Source organism: Saccostrea echinata, unplaced genomic scaffold, assembly GCF_033153115.1.
Source record: "Saccostrea echinata isolate AGI-Se365-2 ecotype Australia unplaced genomic scaffold, CSIRO_AGI_Sech_v1 ptg000030l, whole genome shotgun sequence".
NCBI classification, from domain to species: Eukaryota; Metazoa; Mollusca; class Bivalvia; order Ostreida; family Ostreidae; genus Saccostrea; species Saccostrea echinata.
The window spans coordinates 29,023,645-29,045,146 of NW_026889779.1; the positions used below are offsets into that span (position 1 = coordinate 29,023,645).

Sequence of the window (21,502 nt, forward strand, 5' to 3'; positions counted from 1 at the left end):
TTGATTGTAAATGATCAGTTGATAGTTATACGCTTTGTTTTTAGACTTTTCACAGACAGCTTGAAGTTCAGTACTAATTAATTCTTACTTTATCATTTTTCAATTAGAAATTATAGAACCCATTATTAATCAATTCCATGTACATAAAATAATCAACTGATGTATTTGATATATTTAAACTAAAAAGTACACATATTAGCACATTGACAAGCACTGTAATTAGTATGACTGGTACATCTAGAAGAAGTCACAGATGAACACCGTGTTTAAATCTATACATGTAAACAGTACTGTTATCCCAATTACAACGACGTTATGTAAGTTTTGTTGTTCTTATTCGCCTTAAAAGAACATTTCGTGAAAAAGAAATTAATGCATATTAAAGGCAAAAAACAAAAAAACTCCAGACATTTAAAGTCACCAATGACGTTGATAGCATATATTTAATTGAAGCAACTCCTTTAAAAATGGTGATATCATTTAGAAGCAAATCGTTCAGTTCTAAGGTATTAAGTACTTACAGAAGGAAAATATTATCTTATTCGTGAAAATCGTTCAACGTTTTAATGCAAACAGGGATGGGGTAACATTTATCTTTGGGGTCAATAAAAAAATGTTTATATGACAAAGTATGAAACGAAAATATCAATTTTATGTTTAATTAAAGGGCGGATCCAGAAAATTTTAATAGCTGACCCCACCTTCTAGTGGTTCTGGCTATGTCAATTATTAGTAAAACCCCGTAACATGTTCATGCAATTTTTTTCGAGGAGAAAAAAGGAGTGGGGGGAGGGGGGTTAGACCACTTTACACCAACTCTACGGCATTTATCTTTCTTTGCGTTTAACAGAATTCAAATACTTTATAAGTTAAAAATTATTGGTGTAAAATCTAAACAATCCCTTTTTTATCATAATTCTTATCATTATGATTTTTGAATATACAACAAAATTTCTGACTTGTTATCGTGTTATCATTCTACATTTTCTACAAAATAATAAATAGAGAATAACAAATGGCATCTGATTTCGCTATAAGAAATCGTCGTTTCTATCTAGACCGAGTGTCCAGTATTTCTCCATGTCAGTAGATGGACATGATTGCACTGTAATGCACTGAAATACTTGGCATATATTGTGAGGAGAATTGCTTTGAAACTTTTATTTCACTCCAGACCTCACATAAATTTACAAGGTTTACATACTACTAATTTTAAACAGAAATATAGGTACAAGAGTTAACAGGCGTTGGAAGATAATCTAAAGGTAATGTTTCTTTGTTTGAAAATTGACATAACAATTTTGCAATATTTACTTCATCCAGTGAGAATATATTTATCATTACTATTTATACACAGAAAAACTCTGAAGTTGATATTAAAAGATGCTTGAGTTTCTGATTGACAATATCTATGTAGTTTTTTGGAGATCATGTCTTCCAAAAATCTGTTGGAATTCCCATGGGTATCAATTGCGCCCCCTTATTAGCAGACATATTTTTTGTATTCACATGAAGCAGAATTCATTTAAAAACCTCTGTATGAGAAGAAGAAAATACTTGCTGCTTTCATGCTTACCATAAGACAAATATTTTTCAGACATTTCTCTGCCGAATTAGAATTTACCACTCTCGATACAAAAAGTCCCGAAAGTTTCCGAACAACGATAGTTGTCGGTGCACGAGTTATCTTTTCTTGGCGAAGCGTTTCAAACTGTGCAGAAAGCCGATGATTTATTTGGATAAAAGCTATTTACGTTGTATATATTTGGAATATTTTAGCCTGGATAAGTACTAGGACATCATTTGCGCTAGGGATATGCAATATGAGGATTTTTTTAACTTTTCTCAAGTTGTTTTTGACTTTGTTTACAAATCGTGTGCTACTTTCCATTCTTCCCTTGTGTATTTTTAGCTCACCTGAGCCGAAGGCTCAAGTGAGCTTTTCTGATCAAAATTTGTCCGTTGTCTGTCGTTGTCGTCGTCGTCGTCGATGTAAACTTTTCACAATTTCATCTTCTTCTCCAGAACTACTGGGCCAATTTCAACCAAACTTGCCACAAAGTATCCTTGGATGAAGGGGATTCAAGTTTTTTTTCAAATGAAGGCCCACACCCTCTTTCAAGGGGAGATAATAAAGAATTAGTGAAAAATTAATAGCATCTTTTAAAAATCTTCTTCTCAAGAACCAGAGGGCCAGGAAAGATGAAACTCATGTGGAAGCATCCTCAGGTAGTGTAGTTTTAAATTTGTTCAAATCATGACCCCCGGAGGTAGGGCCACAATGGAGGATCAAAGTTTTACATAGAAATATAGAGTAAAAATCTTTAAAATCTTCTTCTTAGGAACAGCAAAGCCCTGATTTATCATATTTATGTGGAAGCATCCTCAGTTAGTATAGATTCTATTTTGTTCAAATCCTGACCCTCGGGGTTAGGGTGGGGCCACAATGGAGGATCAAAGTCTTAAATAGACATATATAGAAAAATATCTTCTTTTGAAGAACTGCAAAGCCATGATTAGTCATTTTGATATGGAAGCATTCTCAGGTAGTGTAGATTCAATTTTGTTAAAATGATGACCCCCGGGGATAGGGTCGGGCCACAATGCGGGATCAAAAATTTTACATAAAAACATATAGAAAAAATACTTCTTCTCAAGAACAGAAAAGCTATGTTTAGTCATATTGATATGGAAGCAGGTAGTGTAGATTCAAGTTTGTTCAAATGATGACCCCTGGGATAGGGAGGAGCCACAAAGGGGGATCAAATTTTTACAAAGGAATATATGGGAAATTTTTTTTTAAATCTTCTCAAGTACAACAAAGCCATTTGTTATATTTACATGGAAGCATCATCGGGTAGTGTAAAATTCAAGCCCCCCGGTAATCTTTTTAATACTGAACTGATTTGTGCTTTTGCCAAGCCAATGTGCTCAGGTGAGTGATGTGGCCCATGGGCCTCTTGTTACATGTGCAGTAGAGAACAGAGGGGATACGATACCCCTATGGTTGTACGTTTGCTTTTTAAGGCATTTCTTATGCAACCATATAGGTTGAATCTTAAATGACCTTGATTTTTTACAGTACATAAATTTTTTTTGTATTTATCATCATTTGATATACAATTAAATAGGAGCTGGTGTACTTTAAAAGATTACTGAGAATTACGCATATTAGCACATTTTCCATAACTTGTAATTAGTATCTGGTTTGTCTAGATATGTCTTGTTTCATTACATCGCAAGTATACAGTACGAAGTAGGAAAGTCCAGATATATACAGTGACGTTATATAAATCTCTTCGTACTCATGTATCATTTTGATAAAATGAAACAGTATTGTTTAAATTTGATAATGGTTATAGGTAAAAGCAACTCTTAACAGTTCAGTTAATGGTATTATCTATCAAAAGAAAAACATTCAGTTTCAAGCTATTAGTATATTAATGTCAGACGAAACATGCATTTTCTTTTTCATGAAATCATAGCATATAATTTCTTTCCCCCGCGTTCATTGAAAGAAGGATATTAATTTGGGTCTGTCTGTCTGTTTGTCTGTCTAGCTGTCATTCTGTCTGTGTGTAACACTTTCATTTCTATACGATATCTCAAAAAGCCTTGAGCTTTTGTAATAACATTATATTGCACATTCCTATGGCCTATAGATGACCCCTATTGATTTTGAGGTCAAAAGGTCAAAGGTCAAGATCATAAATTTATACATTCTGTTTGGTGTTACACTTTTGTTTCCGGGCAACAACTTAAAAAAAAAAGCCTTTGAGATTTTGCAATGAAATTCTATATCACAACTGACAACTCCCAATGACCTTAATTTTAAAAAAAAACACACATTGGTTTTCATATTATTTGAGGTCAAAAAGCTAAAGGTCAAGATCAGAAATATATATTGCATAAATAGTTTTTAAATGATTATTTTAGTTTTTCTATCATTTTTGAGATGAACCTTTAGGTCATGAATTTCTTAATCTTTAAAAAGACTCCTGTTGACTTTGAGGTCAAAAGTTGAGAGGTCAAGGTTGACCTTTTTTCTTTCTCCATCTGCATAATTTTTCCAGTTCTTCCACCCTCTTCTTTTTTCCTGAAGCGGAAGACACAAATTATCTGAATTAGCTTGTTTAAGGGCCCTCTCTACACTTAACAAAAATGTTTTTTGGACATTGAGAAAATTATATTGTATAAAGGTGTAAATATTGAGCTTATTTATATCATTTTCAACATAGGGTGCCAGGGTGCCAGGAAAAATGTTCAAAGTCAACAAAGTTTTGATGAACAGAAATCACTGTTGTTTACCTAAGTGGGAAAAAAGCATGCAGATGAAGTGTTCAATTAATTTATCTCTGCCTATCAAAATGTAAAGAACGCTTGAATTGATTAGAAATTGATTGATAAACTGTAGATTCAATTTATTTTTATTTTAGATCTAAGGGCAGATTACTCTAACTACATAAAAATACCAGAAAATCAGAACTCATTAATGTGCAGTGTATAGAGGGTTCTTAAAGGTAAAATGGGTTTACTTTAAGATTTCTATTATGGGATATTTTTTGTCTGACTATCACTAATTTTGGGCCAACCCTGAGTTTTTCTCTTATTGTTGAGCCCAGATGCATAAAACGTCCTACAAGGCAACACTAGTTATACTTTTTGTGTTTTTAAACATAATAGAATAACCATGGAATAGTTGAATATACTTTAAAATGAGTGGGGGATTTATCAGCACCGACGGTCTGATATTGTAAAATTCCTAACACTTTCAAATTTAATGAACTAATGAACACAAATAATGTAGAAATACAAAAATCATTGTCAAAATTTATTAAGAAAATTTTCAAAACTGTCTGTCCTTCTTGAATCCTCCATATATATACATGTAACTGATTATATGTTTTCACCTTCTTTTCTTTTTTCTTTATATACTTGTCTATTTTTTTACCCTTGACTGTAATTTTTGTTTGTATATATGTATATATGTACCTCTTGTACCAGTGATCTGGTTTTGAGTGAATAAAGAATTGAATTGTCTGATTCCAACTGACTATGATTTTTAATAACAAAACATACATAATAATGAACAAAGATTCAACATAATAAAAGGATTAGCAAGAAAGACAAAAGAAATCAATTATCAAACAATTATTGTGATTGACGACACTTTAGCGGCATGTACATAAAAGGGTTAATTTAGAATAAAAATTAAATGTCAATAAATATCAAGAGAAATCTCTGACCGTTCCTCACGTGGGATTACGTAAGGCTGTAAAATTCATAAAATTAAACCCATTTGCTGAAACATGCGAAAAGTTTTTGGAAAATTTAGCACGAAGTCCGAAAAAGATCATTTATTACACAATAATTTATATACAGTCGAAAAAAGTAATTTTTCGCATCGGGATACATGTATTTCTCCTATTTTGTGAAGTTAGATGCTATTTCAAGGATTTGAACGAGCATATAGTGCCATGATGAAATTATGAAATAGTAATAAACTCGTGTATAAATAATTAATTTTGTCCATTTTTAGATATTATCCTCATCATGAATTTGCTCAAAATTAACAATCAACGTTAGTTTATTCCTCATTTATTTAGGAAATTGGAGAGTGTGCGTCGACCAAGATTTATTTGGTCGATGAATATATTTTGATAACCTTAATAACTAAATTCTGTTTAATACGTGTCTCCAATAGGTGATCCCATTATATCATACGACTCTGCGTTTCTTTAAAGAAAGATGACATAGAATGATTTTTAATAAAAAGAATATATATACGGTATGAATGTATATATATATATATATATATATATATATATATATATATATATATATATATATATATATATATATATATATATATATATATATATATATATATATATGCTTATTCTAAAATTAAATAAAAACTGCATACATTGACCATTTTAAGAAAATAATCACATCTTTATCAAAAAGCTTCGCGTTTTCAAGATTTGCGTAAACCGTTGAACAGAATCTCAAACTTTGATTTTGTTGTCCTGCATATATGTATTGAAAGTCTTAATAGACAATATTTGTAATTATTTCCCTTTCACCTGATTACATGAATTTCTCAATATTTCTCAATTATTTGACTCGATTTTCCTGTAAAAGGAGGCTTACCAAACTTAAAGGCAATGTGTAATTATAGTGTTCAACGCTTAAATCCTCTTTATTAACATTTCAATATTTAAAAAAAAATCATTGAAATTTTTGTACAAATAAACATTACGTTCTGTCGCTTATTTTAAAACTTTGGGAATAAATTGTCGAGATTAGATCCATAATACTAGAATACTAGGGATGGACCCCTGCGCTTTCTTTGAGAAGTCTTTTGTTTAGTCTAGGAATAGTCATTCAAAACCCAGATGCCTCCTTTATGTTACATCATGTTTAACCTCCAACTTTATTGCACTAATAAAAATCACCATAAACCTGATTTTCTAATAGTAGGTTTACATCACAGGCCTTTGGATCGCTTAAATCCGACTTTAGAAATTTGGGGTGTATAAAAAAGATACCTTAATTTTTTTAAAGCGATCTAAGGGCCTGTGGTTTACGTATCACATTTTTGATGTATTTCAATTCAAATATACCCCAATGTTTAAGTGGGAAAACGATTATTTAAGAAAGAAAAATTATTCATGTTGCCGTCAATTTTTACTTTGAATAAGGGCCAAATACTTACTGGCTGCGGGGCCATAAAACTTAGATGAGCTCACTTTTGATCTCAGTTTAGCTTCTACAAAAGGAGTTAATAGTAGAAAAGTGAGACTGAGATCAAAAGTGAGCTTTTCTAAGTTTTATGGCCCCGGAGCCTTTTCATTTTTATCGTTTTGAGGTTGAGACGATGATGAATTCCTTTTTGCTATCAATTTCTGATATCAACGCAGGTGATACGTTATTTTATTTCAGAAATTTATATAAATACAAAATACAATTACTCGAAGTAACTGTTAAATATCAGACAACGTGACGCGTGTTAATTAAGTAGTCATGTTCAGGTTCCGAGACTGGTGGTTACTTATAGGACACCTTAGTGGTTCTCGAAAAGGATAATTAAGGGATAGACGGTAGACATTAGGCAATAAACACGTTTAACAGGGCACAAAACTTTGTTTTTCAAGGGGGAGGGGGAGTCAGTAAAAAAATAATTGACAAAATACCTGAAAAACTTTGCAAAGAAAAAAACTGTCCAAACTCGAAAAACCTATTTTTTTCAGGAGACAGAAGGGATGCATTTTGTTTTCGACAAGAAAGATTTGGGAATCCTTAACGTTGGTTTGACCATACTGCGACAAAAAAAATTGGGTTGAAGACAGCCGACCTTTTGATGAAAATCTCTAAACAATATAAAAAGTAAAATATCATTGTTCGACAAAAGTGAAACCCCTCCTGTCACCGATACTACGTGCCTGTTAACCATAATTACCATTAGGTCTGACTAAGATTAAATAGAAAAAAAACATGATTTTCAGTCAGAAATGTACTAAATGTAATTGTTGCAAACAAGCTTCAAGAACATAAAAGTTGAAATGTAAGTTGAAAAGAATAGTACAAACCCAAGTTTCTGAACCACCTAGTGTTTGTTAGTTGATGACCCTATTCACAATGCACACGCCATTACTAACTTGCCAAGGGTAAGCAACTTGAAGTACAACGAAATCTGCTTTTTTTTTGTTCAAAACATTTGCATTAAGTCTGAAAGCCATTAGATAAACACTGACTCCAGCATTTATATTACAAACCTTCAACTAAAGGGCATTTGAGATATGTAATAAATCGACAAATTATCCACAAAATTTATTTTTTAAAAAGCATGACAAGTAAAATTCACAGGAATTTATTGTATCAGCGCTTAACAAGGCAAATAAAAGATGGGGGGTGGGGGGGGGTTATAAATTAAGCATTTCAAGAGTTATTCTCTAAACTTGAGTTATGGAGATAAACAGACGGGTATTGTAATCTTCACTTATGTTACAATCTTGGTCATGCTTGTAATGCTGACGTTCAGCTTAACAGTATGTTAACTAAATACATTGCCCGTTATTGGCTACCTAACAACAAAGCAGAAGAAAGTTTAAGATCAATGTCATTTCTGTAGAAAATGGCAATTATTTATATCAAATAACAATAAATGTTAAAGTTAAGTGACTTTAATAACAAAAATCAAAATAATTCTTGTTGAACGACAATACATATATTTGACTGGTCTGTTAAAAGCTCAAAGATCAATGTTAACAATATCTTACTACTCTAAAGGTCAAATAGCGGGGATTCTCATATATTGTCCAATTCGCTGGACCAGTTTTTGCCTGTACATAGGATAGTCACAAAAACCCTGCAGCTTATCCAGCGTAACCTTATTTGCAAGCATAGGCCTGACGTAGTTCTCTGACCATGTTTACATTCCTTTTGTGAGTTGACCATGTTTACATTCTTTTTACATTTCTTTTGTGAGTTGACCATGTTTACATTCCTTTTGCGAGTTGTCCATGTTTACTCGTACATTCCTTTTGTGAGTTGACCATGTTTACATTCCTTTTGCGAGTTGTCCGTGTTTACTCGTACATTCCTTTTGTGAGTTGTCCATGTTTACATTCCTTTTGTGAGTTGACCATGTTTACATTTCTTTTTATATTCCTTTTGTGAGTTGACCATGTTTACATTCTTTTTACATTCCTTTTGTGAGTTGACCATGTTTACATTCCTTTTGTGAGTTGACCATGTTTACATTCTTTTTACATTCCTTTTGTGAGTTGACCATGTTTACATTCCTTTTGTGAGTTTACCATGTTTACATTTCTTTTGTGTGTTGACATATTTACATTCTTTTTATATTCCTTTTGTGAGTTGACCATGTTTACATTCTTTTTACATTCCTTCTGTGAGTTGACCATGTTTATATTCCTTTTGTGAGTTGACCATGCTTATATTCCTTTTGTGAGTTGACTATGTTTACATTCCTTTTGTGAGTTGACCTTCAGGATTCCACTTCAGAGCTTGTATTGTGACATTACTATTTTGTCACGATATCCAACCTTATGATTTCCTAATTGTATTGGTTTGTCCTTTGCTATTACATAATTTGGTGATGGTATTTGATCATTTTGCTTTGAGGATGTTCAGGCAGCGACGTACTCTTCAGAAGCTGATTTTTCCCTCCATGTTTCCTTGAGAACAGATTTTTAATGTTGTTAAAAATTTCACATTCAATCCTCCCATAAATCGCAGATCTTTGCAATGCAAAGTTCATTGTAGATCTGTATTTGTTTTAGGTTCCACTATTACGAGTTCTCGTAAAGCAGTGAGAGTACCAAACCCACGATGTTTAAATCGGTTAAAATGTTACACTTGTGAAGAGAATTAAATAGTAAGGTCTTATGCAATTGGATAAATGAATTCAGGTATGAAAATACACATATTTTCATTTGAAATCAAAATATCGGTGTTTGAAATAAACGATGGAATGAGGTAATATTGCAGAAAATATACAAATATCGGTATATTGTAGGAGAGAGGGCTGATTCTAGCTGGAAGAGTGTTATTTTAGGTAGATGGCTCCAAGTTACAACTGCAAATTTGACAAATAAATGCCATGGAACCTCATATTTTTTTCAAGATGTTTCAAATGATATCAAGTACTTGTCTGAAAATGAAGTACAGAGAAGGTCTAAGGGAAATAGGGTTCTATGGGAAATTAATTGGTACTCTTTTCCCATCAAGAGACTTGCAAATCCTTCGCAAAATTGTTTAATGAAATAAGTGGTTCGAACACACAATATTTCTGAATCCCCCGAGTGATACTCTCGTGACAGTGAATAGTGTCAAACGCTCTAAAAGTAGATAGAGTAATTGCACCTTAGTAGATAGAGTTATTGTACCGAAGTAGATAGAGTTATTGTACCGAAGTAGATAGAGTAATTGTACAGAAGTAGATAGAGTAATTGTACAAAGCTAGATAAAGTAATTGTACAGAAGCAGATGGAGTAATTGTACAGAAGCAGATGGAGTAATTGTACAGAAGTAGATAGAGTAATTGTAAAGAAGAAGATAGAGTTATTGTACAGAAGCAGATAGAGTAATTGTACATAAGTAGATAGAGTAATTGTAAAAAGCTAGATAAAGTAATTGTACAGAAGCAGATGGAGTAATTGTACAGAAGTAGATAGAGTAATTGTACAGAAGTAAATAAGTAATTGTACAGAAGTGGTTAGAGTTATTGTAAAGAAGTAGGTGGAGTAACTGTACAGAAGTAAATAGAGTAATTGTACAAAAGTAAATAGAGTAATTGTTTAGATGTAGATGGAGTAATTGTACAGTGATTGTACCGAAGTAGATCAGTTATTGTACAGAAGTAGTAATTGTACAGAAGTAGTTGGAGTAATTGTACAGAAGGAGATAGAGTAATTGTACATGAGTATATGGAGTAATTATACAGAAGTAGATAGAGTAATTGTACAGATATAGATAGAGTAATTGGACAAAGCTAGATAAAGTAATTGTACAGAGGTAGATGGAGTAATTGTACAAAAGAAGATAGAGTAATTGTACAGAAGAACATAGAGCAATTGTACAGAAGTAGATAGAGTAATTGTACAGAAGTAGATAGAGTAATTGTACAGAAGTAGATAGAGTAATTGTACAGATGTAGAAAGAGTAATTGGACAAAGCTAGATAAAGTAATTGGACAAAAGAAGATAGAGTAATTGTACAGAAGAAGATAGAGTAATTGTACAGAAGAAGATAGAGTAATTGTACAGAAGTAGATAGAGTAATTGTACAGAAGTAGTAATTGTACAGAAGGAGATTGAGTAATTGTACATGAGTAGATCGAGTAATTGTACAGAAGTAGAGTAATTGTACAGAAATATATAGAGTAATTGTACCGAGGTAGATAGAGTAATTGTACAGAAGTAGATAGAGTAATTGTACAGAAGTAGATACTGTACAGAAATCACTTTTCATATGAGTGAAACATTCTTGCGATGGACGTAAAACTACAAACGATCAATCAATTGTACAACAAAACAGCTTTTTAATATATATTTTTATATATTTACATATACATCGAACAGTTGGCACCAGTGAGATTAAGTGTGTTATCTACATGTTTTTAGGTCAATTAGCGTCCTATTACTAGTACATACCTAGGCCATGACCTTCAGCATGTTAATTAACAAAATTCACTTCGATAAATCCATTAGCTTCATTTGTTTGTTCTATCTCTCTCTATGTTGTACTTGACAGTTCCATTGAACAAGTAACCTATTTATCAGCTGAGCGCTTGATACACGTGCTATGGAGACATTATATACTTCTACAATGACACAACATTCAAGTGTTATTTTGTGGGTCTATCGCTGATCTGAATTTTTTAACATAAATATTAAGTAGCAAAGTTCATGTAGTCACACTGGATGTAAAACTATAACTCCTTCATATTGAATACAATATTTTAACTCCTACACATGGAATGTAATACGATATTCTCAAAGCACGATACCAACTTACAAACTATTTTAATTCATCAAAAGTAATCATAGCTGTTCAGACATTCGAGATTCATTTGCAATAATTTGAACTTCAATTGCATACTAAATTTTGATATTTCACTGAAGTTAGTGTTTATGTAATATTTTAATTTTTTGTCTTTAGTTCCTGATTTATATTCTGAAAGAAAGCAATTTCTAGGTTAATGTTGATAATGTATGTCAACATATTCACTGTGAATTTCCTTCCCAATCTTTCTAGTCGTATTCAAATGACATAAAATTGACAACAGTAATAATATAAATACCAACACCTTAGTGTATTTTGATTATTTATTTCTAAATTAAATCAAAACAATTTTAGCACACACATACACACCACACAACTTTTCAAAGGCGTTACTATCTTAGACTCGAGTATTTCAATAACAAAGCCTTACAAAGGGAAAGTACACATAATAATAATAAAGAACACAGTTCACTAAAGAGTTTTTTAATGCAGTTACAGTAAATTGATTGGAATCTACAGTTGTACTACTCGATTTGTAATCTTAGCTTTTTATAGGCCAATATAAACCATTGATGAATGCACTGCGGGTGTGACCGGTCAGCAGGGGATGTTTACTCCTCCTAGGCACCTGATCCCACCTCTGGAATTTCCAGGGTCCGTGTTTTATGCCCTCTTCACAGAAATGTATTGTTTATAATTTTTTTGAGATCGATTATTGTTCGTTATTTTCACTTTTTCATTTCAAAAGTCAAAAATATTTTTTTATTAGTTAGACCTTATTTAGTTTATAGGTGGAAACACCACGTGATATGACAAAGATAACATTTTACATTTAATACTGATTTCCCCCATGACGAAGAGATGATGATAAATTGAAAGACATTTTTTCTAATCACTGGACGAGAATCACTTTAAATGTACATAACTATTTAGCAATTATTGCGAAATGACAAAGTTAAAGAGTGTCACATTTAATATGTTCGTTCTTAAAGTGATCTGGGGAACTCCAGGGTCAGGTTAAAGGGACTTCACTGTAAATTAGTCAAATTGTCTTATTTCTTCTAGAGAAAAGAACATTTTATCTTTAAATGCTTTATAAGCACATGTTCCAAAATTTAAACTCCTAAGTAGTATACACTTTTCTGGGAATCGGATGTCACTATTTTTTTTCTATGAATTACTGATAAGACAAATAATTTACTTCTTTAGAGAGAACATAGTGATCATTTATACACGCCAGTTTACTATCAACGATCCATCTCCCATAAGCATTACTGTGTGATCGATTGAGGATTTACAATCTTTACTCAAGCAATGAGTAACTTGACGGAGTATACATAACAGAATGTTATATACAGAAGATTGTGTTTCAATGCTGAACAGGGGATTGATTTAAACTTCCCATTTGATATGAGCCGCGTTATGTGTTATCAACGATCCACCAAATTGAGTACCATGGATTATCTGTAATCAAATAAACAGCATCCAATCTGGGATAAAGTGCACTCAAGTTGGTCATTTTCTTAATTGCTGTGAAATTTGCTTGTGTTCAGTAATTTTCTAATCCCACCTACATAAATCGCAGGCCTATTTACAATCTATATTTAGAACAAGGAAGTGTATCTTTTCAGCTATTGGTTAGTACGGAAAATGAATCGATATTTACATAGCTAGTATTAGAATGGGTCTTTGATGATATGCCATGTGTATTCTTTCAGAAGGGGGGCTCGTTATCTCACAGTAAACGTACTTTTTTTTAAAGAATCCAAAAGAAGACATGTCTAAAGTGCAAGTAAGGAAGTAATAAGAGGAATTCTACAAGATAAGGAAGTTTTGATATGATCTAGCTCGGAACAGGTGACCGGAAGCTTTACCGTTTCTTTTCAATGTTGCAGAGCTGCTTGACAGATCTCTTGACTACTCTCCGGGATAACGTCATGTTCAAATCTTTTGAGATTCTTGCTGTCTCCCTTACTGTTAACTGTTGTATATTATGTTACTGTCTTTTCACGAGAATTCAAAGAAGATTGTCTTCAAAATGTTGCTGCGAAAAATGTGGAACAATAGTTGCAGTGTGCCAGACGTATAATTCAAAACCCCATTACCTTCCAAAAGTGTGAGTATTTTAAACAGAGACTGTATGAGCATTTTCCAGTTATTCTGATGTTTAGGGTATTATCAATGCATGCCGTATATATTAATTTTTTGATATTATCGTTATAAAATCCTGTTCTTCTTAATTTATTCAGTAACTTGTCTTTGGATTGTTTTTACTAGTTGCTCTCGTGAAGTACGTAATAGGATATCCTTTTAGATATGATAAATTAAATCACACATAGAATTTCTTTTTCCAAAGGCAAATTAAGAACATTTATTTTCCCCTATTGTACAGGGGATTACGGCAAGTTGTACGTAAAATTTTCACCAACTAAATTTCTAAAAAAAAAAAAAAAAAAAAAAAAAAAAACACTGGCAATGCAATTTACGAAAACGTTAAGTAAAGTTAGGTCAATCCTCACAGCGTCAGGAGTCTTGGAGTCCACATGTGGTACCATGTGTGGACTCAGGAACCTTGACGCTGTGAGGATGATTAGGTCTTACAAATAATAATTTGTCAGTCGTGGTGGAAACCGATTCTGTCGTTCAAAATAGTCCCTTAAATGATGACATTAGAGCCGATATTAATGGAGGGGGAAGAGAGTGGTGATGCGGGCCCCTGTGTTAATACTATGGGGAAAAAAGTAAAGTAAGACAGTGCGAGTGTGACTCCACCCCCATTAGGATATCAAGTTTTTAACAGGTTCTCCCCTTTCCCAAACCTGTTGTCTCCTTTTAGAAACATGAAGCTGTGACCAATCGATGAGGAAGCCCAAATGAAAATTTGAAGTGAAATATTTTAGTTTGTGGGAAAAAGGTGATTAAATCCACTTAGATAAAATTCAGATACGAGGGGAAAACAATATCTATATCGATAACGATCAATCGTTTGAATTATATACGTAAGTGATAGGGGAATTCATATGTGTTTCAATGTAAACTTAACGTCAGGAATATCAGTTCGCTTGACAGGATGAATTAATTGTTTTCGCTGTTTGAAATTTGACATGCTACTGCAAACTGCATATTGCACTAATGCACTTTTGTGCACTTGTATACTACACCGAGAGGTTTTATTCCGAGTTGGAAACATTAGGGTTTTTATCTTTATCAGAGGCGATACTGGGAAGTCTTGATGATAGGTAGGAAGAAAAAAATCCCCAATACATATATATTGATCATAGAATTTTTGTAAAATAATAGATAAATCGTTCAATTCTCGACAATATATCATGTAACTTTTCTTTAGTTGAACATTGATACTTCCTGGCAACCAGGTTGTCTTGCGTAAATTGTTGCTAATGGTTAGGACTCAAAAACGGCGCCTCTAAATTGTTTCACTATGATGGGCGACACCTTTGCGCTTCTGAACCGCGTGAAAACTACTGAAGTTCATGATTAGGTGTGAATAGTGGGTTTTTATTATTGGCTATTTTACAATTTTATTTTGTATGTCATCCTTCATAAACATTTTTTTTTCTTTTTTAACCACGGCCGTTTAATGAAATGTTGAATTTTAACTTCTTAAACTGTTTAATGATATTTAAGGCATTGCTTTTTGGGGGTTTTTTTCTTTAGCTTCAGTTTTCTTTTTAAATATCTCAGAATGATTCTATTTTTAGTTTGTCTTTCGATAGTATAATGGTTGACAGTATTGATTTCATCGTTGCTGTATATATGATATCCATTTTTAAAAAGATTTGCGTCATCACACCGGACACGAGCACTTCCGTGTACAGAAATCAATCTCTACCTAATATCTACCCAGCTCTACCCGCCAATTTAACACTCTTCTCTGCAAAGGATTGAAGTGAATTTTGATAACAGCAGTGCCTCCATTAAATAACATTTAGATACCGTAATTCTAAGATAAGTTACAACCTTAAAAAATAAATGCTGTAAAAATATTTTTTTCTCTTTCCCGTGAGAAATAATTAAGTGAGTCATTTGATGTAGATATAACATTATATATAATGTATATATAATAACTTATCAGTAATCTGTCGGCCTTTAAAAATATAACAGAGAATTACGGAAATAGAAAACACAAACTCTAACAGAGATTTGGGGGGAAAAGGGATGGTTTTGATAAACTGGGGTACTCTGTGCAAAGTGGCTTGCTCTTTAACTGTTGGGGTTTGGATGAATTAACGGTAAAATTCAACTGAGGTGATTTGAGAAGAAAATTAGGTGTTGGCGACCTTTCTGCTGTGTAACAAGAACACAATTTAAATTCATTGTCAATTGGAAACACTTCCTTGTCAGACTTCCAGATAAAGTGATCTTTAGAGCTTCCTAAATAAGAAGAGAATTTAAATTTCAGAAAGTCAACAGATAAGTCGTTTAGTTTTGTTTGCTTTTTTCGGAAAAAGATGGCGATAAAGAAACATGAGTCACCAACTCGAAAACCACAAAACAAACGAACAAAGGAAAAATTTCCTTGTTTTTCTGGTAACAGAATCTTAAACATTTCTGTGTAAAATTAGGGATATCTTATCATGTGCATACACTTTATGGAAAAATAATTGTCATATAAAATTTATGTCATGTTATATGGTGATTCTGATATTTGCAAGTTCCAGACATTGCTAGAAAAGGGCATATCAAAGAAGAGATTGCATACCAAAACGTGTAATAAATGCTAAAATAGAGTCGACAAAAATAATACAAGCTATAAACAAATCGCCCAACAAAAACTCTCTTCAAGAGACAGTTTCTGTGTAATTTTTACGACATTCCCGACAACTCTCTTTACCAACATGCTCTTTTAGTATTGTAATATTGTATACCTTGTTTATTTCCATAAGAACTTCAAGTTTATACAGAAAGTTTATATGAAGTTTGAACCTTTTGGTTTACAATTACTTGAGAGCAGTCTACAAGTGGTATTTATAAACCCTTACTGATCAGCTGACTTCATATGAGTACTGATAAATAACAAGTATAATGATTTGGTGTAAAAGCTTGCTATGTTAACAACGATAAAGACACTTTAAGGTTTGAGGAAATGTCAAATATTTAATGCTGTAAAACGTTTTATCAGACAAAACTTCATCTCAGTAAAGAATATAGTGGCTCAGGTTTAACGTTTTCCAGATTAAAAAGGTTCACACAAAATTGTACTTTTGAATATGAAGGTAAAACTTATTAGTGAACGATTGATTAGATTAATAATGCCCCCAACCACCTCACCCCCACCCCCGAACAAAGCAAAGCACCACTTGATAAACACATTTCCCATGGTGTACCTGTCCCTACATTGTATCACATCTTCTCTTTTGATTAGTTACAGGTAGAAATAGGTGTCCGGATTCTCTAGAATATACATAAATGTCTGTTTAGAACCCTAAAATTTCTATCTGCAATTAATGTTTAATTTTTTATTTATTCAAATGTTGAAAAATTTCAATTCCGAGGGGTGCACTCTGTGCTTTCATTCTCTAAGCACGGCTAACTAAAGATAAAATCAAGCTAGGAGAAATATTAAACATGTATGATTGGGTGTTAAAAATTTCATACGATATGAAATTGTATTACCCAGCGACGGGAGACTCTACAAATATCTGGTCGAGGGAAAAAAGAACAATGCATAACATTAGCAATTTCAGTCACAAAATAACGCACAATGCTTGGAGGAAAACACTTTTATCACAGACTTTGAGGACTTCCGGTGTTTATCACGAAATCGGTCATATCGTGCTTCCTTTGAGCTACTCGAAGGAAGAGAAATAAAGAACGTATCAGTACTTTCTGAATTTAATAAGGATGGATATATATATATACTGACTAAACCCTTCAGGATTAGCCTTGCACTGTTGACGCACAACATTGAAACACAAAAGACAGCGATCGATATGTCTATAGCGGAGCCGTGTTTCCGGGTTCACGTTTACTCTAGATCATTAACACGATTATTCTCACTGGAAGAAAGGGTTATTCTCGCAAATTAATTGCTACATTTTTTTAACAATGTAATGAACAGTAAGACTCTTCTGTGCATTTTTGGGTAATCTAATGGAACTCGTAGACAGTTTTGATATTAATATAGATTCGTCGTTGAATAGAACTTCCGGATGACATTCAAAAGACAATAATGCATGAGTTTATCTCTGTGTCGTGACGTCTGGGCCATGGTTTTTTGTAATTAAGATTATGTCTTTGAAAATAGACATATCAAAAACAATCTCCTCATTTTACTTCACATTTCAATAAGTCGTACAGTATATCACGGTGTAAACATGGACGTTACTTTTAGCTTGGCTCATTGCTCGAAAAGCAATAGCCGGATATGCTGACAGCAGCACCGTCAAATTAAATTTACGCGTAAAAATATGGTACGTATTCTCAACCGCCGTTGAGATAACACAAACGTTAAAAAACGTAGGAAAAGTCAACTAAGAATTTTTTAAATAAATAAACAGGAATGGTAATGCAATTTCTTCCATGTTTTACAACTGACCGATAATTGTACTACAATTTTCATAAGCCCCCCCCCCCCGTCTGCATAAACGTTTCTTTGCTTCCGGGGATGTCCGTTTAATTCGGGCCCTGTTTAATTTGGACCATGGCATAAAATCCCATTACTGTAAATCTGATAATTTTTACACTACTGCTTTCTAATTTAATTTCATTTAAATTTTTTGATTTTTTTTTTTGTTAGATGTCATTAATTAAGCCTTTAACACTTTTAAATCTTCCTTTTGTGATTATGTGTTTCATGTAAAAGGGACACTCTCCATAAATCAGCATGTCTACTGGTACTTTTGAGTATTCTGATATTGATCGGCTTCGACCGATCACTTTAATCTCTTACCAGAGATCGCGCTACGCACTCTTCACTTCAGCAAATACAATCTATCATTAAGTCATATGCTGACTGACGTTTTTCATACTAATTGTAAGGCCATTATTTACACACTGAAATTGTCGACGGATTTTTCCGTTATTTAGCGATTATGACAAGGAGCACATATGGCGGATGTGACAGGTCGGCAGGGGATGCTCACTCCTCAATGGCACCTTATTCCACCTCTGATGTTTTTGGAGACCTGTGTTTGCTCTGCTCCCGATTCGTATTGTTTTAATGGACTTTGAGCTTGAATACTGTTCGTTATCTCCATATTTCATATTCCGATGCTTGGTCAGTAAGATTAGGTTCAAAATAAATCTCCATTATAAATGATTGCTTAGATTGAACAATCAAACTTTAAAAGTTTAATATATTTGACATTTTTTTTTTCAGATTGACGGAGCAGTTATTTATGTGGATTGTCGTCATCCTTAGCTTTGGGGCTCTTTGCGGATCAGATGTGATACGATACCCATTTAGTAAAAATCCTAGTTCAACAGTCAACGACTTAGTGGGCATTCTTTTAGCAATAAATATAGGACGATATATCTACCTCATTTCGGTAAATATATACCTGTACGGAGAAAGTGAGCCTTCCCGGATAAAAACGGATACAATGCATCACGTGGTCACTGTCGTTTGTTATTCTGTATTCTTAGCATACCACCAGAATTTACTACTGTCATTGGTAGGGATGACGATGGAGACCAATTCGACGGTTATTGAACTTTCAAAAATACTTAAAGAATTGGGCAAGAATAGGACAAAACTGTACTCTAAGTTGTCTTTCTTGAATTGTGCTTTGACTTTAGTGTTCCGTGGTATCGTACCTGTCGTGTTCTTGGTTATTGCAATGTTTCATGAGACTCCTTTTGTGATGCACTACACTACTTTAACGGTATTTTTTCTGAGTATTATTTTTTTCTCTGTGATAAATGTGTGGTTGATTTTAGCAACTATTCAAAGACTGGTTAGATCTTTCTGCAAAACAACAAATGAGTTTGAAAACACGGAAAATGTGCATGGCATCCAAAGAGTATGTCAATCACACCTGACAACTAGAAATAATCTCGGGTACCTCCGTCGCTATGACAACAAGAATTTGTGTACCGTTGATGATGAGAAACTCAACACAAACAGAAAAGAGATGACAAAAGAAAACATCCCACATTTAAATTTTCTTCGTAACGGCATGCATGAGTTTATTCCTCAACAAACAATTCAGTCAGATTCTGAAAACTATGTTGCATCCTCAAATGTAACTTTACGAACGGTAGACAGTATACCTTTGCAGGAGATCGTGGTAGAGAGGTCGGTGGGCAATAACATGAGGGATAGTAATAGTTCCGAAACATCAGCGGTGGCTCTTATTGGAGATACTGGAGAACAAGGCCATGTACAGAGAACGACTCCATGATACCGTAACTTACATGAACAAGATGGAAAAACAAAGAAGGAGACAGTCCGTCCAAATATACTTAAAGCGATTGTAAACGGCAGAGTATCTATGTCTGTGTGACCCGTTTGCCGTCTGAAGTGTGTTCATAATAGAAGATCATGATAGATGTTCATGATAGATCAGAAGGCTCATTTCCAACAAAGTTTATTTCATTCTGCGGAAATGCTCCTCTACCTGATTTTTTGACGATTCTATTTCGTTGTCTTTGAGAATACTTTTCAATTCTTTGAAGTCAGAACTTTACCTTCAGGATATTTCTAGAATGAAAAAGTGTTAGTACCAAACAAATATTTTCTCGGCTTAAGGTTTTTGGGAGAAACTTGGGAGAGGTTATTAAGATAGTTATAGCTATTCGTCATATTTTCAGAAACAGTGCAAATAGATTTAGAGACGAAGATACTTAAATCTATATCATTTTTAGCTCACCTGAGCTGAAAGCTCAAGTGAGCTTTTCTGATCACCCGTTGTCCGTCGTCCGTCCGTCTGTTCGTCTGTCCGTCCGTCTGTAAACTTTTCACATTTTTGACTGCTTCTCAAGAACCACTGGGCCAATTTTAACCAAACTTGGTACAAAGCAACCTTATGTAAAGGGGAGTTTAAATTGTAAAAATGAAGGGCCAAGTTCCCTTCAAAGGGGAGATAATCAAGAAAATACAAAAATTGGGTGGGGTCATTAAAAAATCTTCTTCTCAAGAACCACTGGGCCAGAAAAGCTGAAACTTATGTGGAAGCATGCTGGGGTAGTGTAGATTCTAAATTGTTCAAATCATGACCCCCGGGGGTAGGGCGGGGCCACAATAGGGAATCCAAGTTTTACATTGAAATATATAGGAAAAATCTTTAAAAATCTTCTTCTCAAGAACCACTGGGCCAGAAAAGCTGAAACTTATGTGGAAGCATGCTGGGGTAGTGTAGATTCTAAATTGTTCAAATCATGATCCCCCGGGGGTAGGGCGGGGCCACAATAGGGAATCCAAGTTTTACATTGAAATATATAGGAAAAATCTTTAAAAATCTTTTTCTCAAGAACCACTGGACCTGAAAAGCTGAAACTTATGTGGAAGCATGCTGGGTAGTGTAGATTCTAAATTGTTCAAATCATGACCCCCGGGGGTAGGGCGGGGTCACAATAGGGAATCCAAGTTTTACATTGAAATATATAGGAAAAATCTTTAAAAATCTTCTTCTCAAGAACCACTGGGCCAGAAAAGCTGATACTTTTGTGGAAGCATGCTGGGGTAGTGTAGATTCTAAATTGTTCAAATCATGATCCCCCGGGGGTAGGGCGGGGCCACAATAGGGAATCCAAGTTTTACATTGAAATATATAGGAAAAATCTTTAAAAATCTTCTTCTCAAGAACCACTGGGCCAGAAAAGCTGAAACTTATGTGGAAGCATGCTGGGGAAGTGTAGATTCTAAATTGTTCAAATCATGACCCCCAGGGGTAGGGCGGGGCCACAATAGGGAATCCAATTTTCACATTGAAATATATAAGAAAAATCTTTAAAAATCTTCTCAAGAACCACTGGGCCAGATAAGCTGAAACTTACTTAGAAGCATGCT

The 21,502-nt window shown here is 33.6% G+C and overlaps 1 protein-coding gene across 1 annotated transcript; it reads left to right on the forward strand.

Moving 5' to 3' along the window:
• The first annotated feature begins 12,953 nt into the window (after nucleotides 1-12,953).
• LOC133197651 (uncharacterized) lies at nucleotides 12,954-20,021 on the forward strand. The gene is made up of 2 exons (XM_061333769.1): nucleotides 12,954-13,648; nucleotides 18,872-20,021. The coding sequence occupies exons 1-2, from the start codon at nucleotides 13,419-13,421 to the stop codon at nucleotides 19,893-19,895; spliced, it is 1,254 nt and encodes a 417-aa protein (XP_061189753.1). The 5' UTR covers nucleotides 12,954-13,418; the 3' UTR covers nucleotides 19,896-20,021.
• Nucleotides 20,022-21,502: the final 1,481 nt, after the last annotated feature.

Coding starts and splice junctions, on each gene's coding strand:
- LOC133197651 (XM_061333769.1), top strand. CDS start 13,419: ATGTTGCAGAGCTGCTTGACAGATCTCTTGACTACTCTCCGGGATAAC. Junction 13,649..18,871: donor CCCCATTACCTTCCAAAAGT/GTGAGTATTTTA, acceptor TTTTTTTTTCAG/ATTGACGGAGCAGTTATTTA.